Genomic DNA, 3,750 nt, shown 5'->3' with positions numbered 1-3,750 from the left:
ACGAGCTCCTGCCGCACGGTCACTTATTACACTGCAATGCTCTGTTGTTGTATCTTTTACAAACCAAGTAACATCGATGAACTTCTTAAGTCTTTTTATCAGCCTTTAATTTTAGTCACTCTTCTTTGAATCAAAAGTCACCTTTTTTTCTTAAATTAATAAGGTACTGTTTACTGAAAAGGTTAGCTGTCTACATACCAGTCTGAAACAATTTTTATTAGTTTTGTCATTAATTTACTGATAAATGTTTACTAAGATTGTGCTGGAAGTGGTAAGAAAAATGAGATTGTGGCAGATCTTCCCATCTCTCCTATACTGCCTAAATTTGCTGATATAATTGAAAAGAGTGAAAAAAGATAGAAATGCAAATTGTTCTGAGTTATGAAATATGCAAATAAACTGCATTTGTTAAAGGAAATTACCTTTATACTGTCTTACCTTGCTCTCATTCAAATGGTTAGTAATGAACAAGTGGTACTCAATTTTCTATTGCCACTGTAACATGGTTATGTGTCCCTGTAAGCACATAATTATATATGACGTGACGAAAAAAAGTATTAAGTTTCTGGCTAAGTGGTGAAATTGATTACAGTAAAAACAACTATCACGTGAGCACTAAATAGGCTTACAGTGCCAACTATTTGTCTTCTTGTAGAACCCACAGTCAGCAAAGAGCATTAGGAATCAAAATTCTGGTTTTATGCTTATCCTTGTGAAAATATCCATTAACTTTAAAGATGCTAAGCAGCAATAATTAAGAAGTACACAAATTAGTCCAGGCATGATGGCTTACACTTGTAATCCTAGCACTTTGGGAGGCCGAGGCAGGAGAATCACTTGAGTTTAGGAGTTTGAGGTTGCAGTAAGCTATGATGATGCCATTGCAATCCAGCCTGGGCATCAGAGTGAAACTGGGAGTCAAAAAAAAGAAAAGAAAAGAAATACACAAAATGAACATTCCCCTTCATCTTTCTTTTTAAGAGACAAGGTTTCACTATGTTGCCTAGGCTGGCCTCAAACTCCTGGGATTTCCCTTGATCTTATACAAAGAGTGTAATTATCCTAAAGATACTAATTTAAGAGAATGTTTCAAGTGCTACTAAAAGTCAATAAAACAAACAACAAAAAAAATCTGAAATTCTAATAGCAAACTTTTAGGGTATTTCCTGGAGTTAGTACAAATTTATTTCCAAATCATTTTTCAACAATCCAAGAAGATAATGACAATGCTATTATTATTATCAATAGGAATCACCTCAGATATGTTTTAGGCTATAATGCCTAAAACAGAGTTAAGTGGCCAGACCATATTGTAAACTCAGGTCCAGTTAAAAATCCCACTTCAATTTTATCAACTATTCTATACTGTATCCACAACTCATAATATTTGGCTGGGTAAAAAAAAAAAGAACCCAGCTAAACAGAACAAAAGACATTAGCCACTACACTCTCCTCATTCTCCCCCATTTCCCATAAAAGCTACCAGTAAACATGAACACTTCATATGTATTTTATTTAAAAGTTTCACACATTTTAGCAGTTTAAAATGTCACATTATTTTGATTTTTCCAAATTTATTACATCTGATGATTTTCATTTGAACCAGACACAGCAGTGTTTTCAGGTGTGAACTATTACCTGATCTGACGATGCCTTCTTCAGCTCCATTCTCCAGCCACTGAGATTCACTGTCCAACAAGCGGTTTTTTGATTCACTAAGTGGTTTGATAGGAAAAGGTTGATTTGAGCCAACACTGAAAGGAAGAGCAGGTAATTTAGAAAATAGTTTAATGCTCAATTAGGGGTATTTAATAAATTAATAAGCAGCAAATTAGTACTCCTTCTCCTAAATATGTGAAGGCAACTCATGAGATCTCAGCACGCTGAAAAAACTCTTCAAAAGAAATCTTCAGAAGAAAAATATGCCTGCAACCCCCCATTAAATTGCTCTCTAGACCCAAGAATCTGTATTCCAACACTGCCAATGAAAACAATTAGACAAAAGAAAAAAAGCTCCAGAGGCCAGTCTGAAATGTTTTAATATATGTTAATCAAGAGCCATAAGGTAATACAAGGACAGGTGAGGATCTATGTCTGTGGCCAGTACAAAAAAATTACCTGTCATTTCCCAAGTTTTCTGCTTTCTACCTCTGCAGTATAGATCTAAGGGGAAAAAATGATTCAGTGATTTAGCGTAGACTTATATTTCTAGCTAAGAGATCCAGGAAGGGAGGGAATGAAGGAAGGAAAGAAGGAGGAAAAGGGAACTAATATTTGTTGGGTCCCTATTATGGGTCAGACACTGTGCTAGGCACCTTATACAAATTATCTCAACCCACAAAATTACCTTTGGAGGAAGGAATCATTATCTTTATAGAGGTAAACACTGAGTGTCATAGTTTAAGTGACTTGTTCAGAACCATAACATATTAGAGCAAGGCCTTAGGCTCTAGGTTCTAGGGCCTATGTTCTTCCAATATTAATATGCTAAGCTTGGAACTTAAAATTCCTCTGCCCCTACAATTTATTTCTGTAATAAATATATTTTGATTGTTTCACTTTGATAGAAGTATCTCTAGCTTCTTTAAAATTTCATTTAAAATGAACTATTTCACTGAATTTAAGAAAAACAGTTTGCTTGCCATGGAAATATCTTATGAGAAAATGTTCTCTAAGATGAATTAATGAAAAAAAATTTGTACTTTTTAAATTTCATTATTACTTTGACATGGTAGTTAAAATTTATCAAAGTAAAATAGTGAATAGCACAATTAGTAATTTCTTTGAAAAAACATAACTTAAATAAACCAATATAATCAAATCTTGAAAGAATATTTTAGATGCTTCCTAGTTTGTCCAGATTATTTCCAATTTTATGCGATTATAATGGTTTAACTATTTTTTTTTTTTAATTTTTAAAAATATGGAACGCTTCACGAATTTGTGTGTCATCCTTGCGCAGGGATGCTAATCATCTTTGTATCGTTCCAATTTTAGTATGTGTGCTGCTGGAGTGAGCACTGGTTTAAGTATTAATAAGCAAGCATTCTCTTTCCTACTCTCAGGTGTTCTAGTCTGGATGATAAAAGCATATGGTTATCCTATGTACACTGGCACATCAACCCTCAGTTAAAAAAATTTAAATAGAATTTCCCTTTCCCTATCTGTGCTGTCTTACTGAATTACTACTGCATTTATCCATGAGATATGTACACATAACACATATACACAGTTTGCTTTACAATGAATACAAAAAAGCTTAATGACAAGAAGCACACCTTCTGGCATACTCATTCTGGTTTGTAACAGAAGCTTGTTCTGGATCCATTCCCACAAGGCGAGTTGGAAAACTGCAACCATCACCCAAGCTGCATAATGAAAAATATCAGTAATAATTTAAATTGTATTAAGTTAAAGTGGTCAAATTTAACACCAGCCTTTCAGAGGCATGGCATAAAGAAATTACCATAACTTGTAATTTCTAATTTTGAAGACATAAGCCCTTTTCTTTTATAATTTAAATACATTTAGAAACAATGTCTTCCAGACCTATTAGGATTATGATGCCTAGTATAGCACCTCAAACATAGGTACTCAAATATTGGGGTAACTGACCTGTCTATCACAATCATTTAAGATATAATTCAGGCTCAAACTGAAATTCAAATGTAAGTTCCACATATTTATTCATTCAACAACATTCATCAAATGAATATTTACTGAAGGTCTGGGTACTATTTTTTTTTTTTT

The 3,750-nt window shown here is 33.5% G+C and overlaps 1 protein-coding gene across 1 annotated transcript in view; it reads right to left on the bottom strand.

The window, feature by feature from the left end:
• Positions 1-438: 438 nt before the first annotated feature.
• ZDHHC20 (zinc finger, DHHC-type containing 20) overlaps positions 439-3,750 on the bottom strand; it is a 92,589-nt gene continuing 89,277 nt past the window's right edge. Inside the window, exons 9-11 of the mRNA XM_012641665.1 lie at positions 3,279-3,368; positions 1,639-1,754; positions 439-516 (exon numbers count right to left, since the gene is read on the bottom strand). Of these exons, the coding sequence (XP_012497119.1) occupies positions 479-516; positions 1,639-1,754; positions 3,279-3,368 (244 nt within the window). The 3' untranslated portion in view covers positions 439-478. The remainder of the gene's footprint in view (positions 517-1,638; positions 1,755-3,278; positions 3,369-3,750) is intronic.

The sequence above is a fragment of the Propithecus coquereli genome, unplaced genomic scaffold, assembly GCF_000956105.1.
Source record: "Propithecus coquereli isolate 6110/MARCELLA unplaced genomic scaffold, Pcoq_1.0 Scaffold168, whole genome shotgun sequence".
Taxonomy (NCBI): Eukaryota; Metazoa; Chordata; class Mammalia; order Primates; family Indriidae; genus Propithecus; species Propithecus coquereli.
Note: the sequence above shows the minus strand (reverse complement) of the source record. Positions and strands in the feature narration are given on the sequence as shown.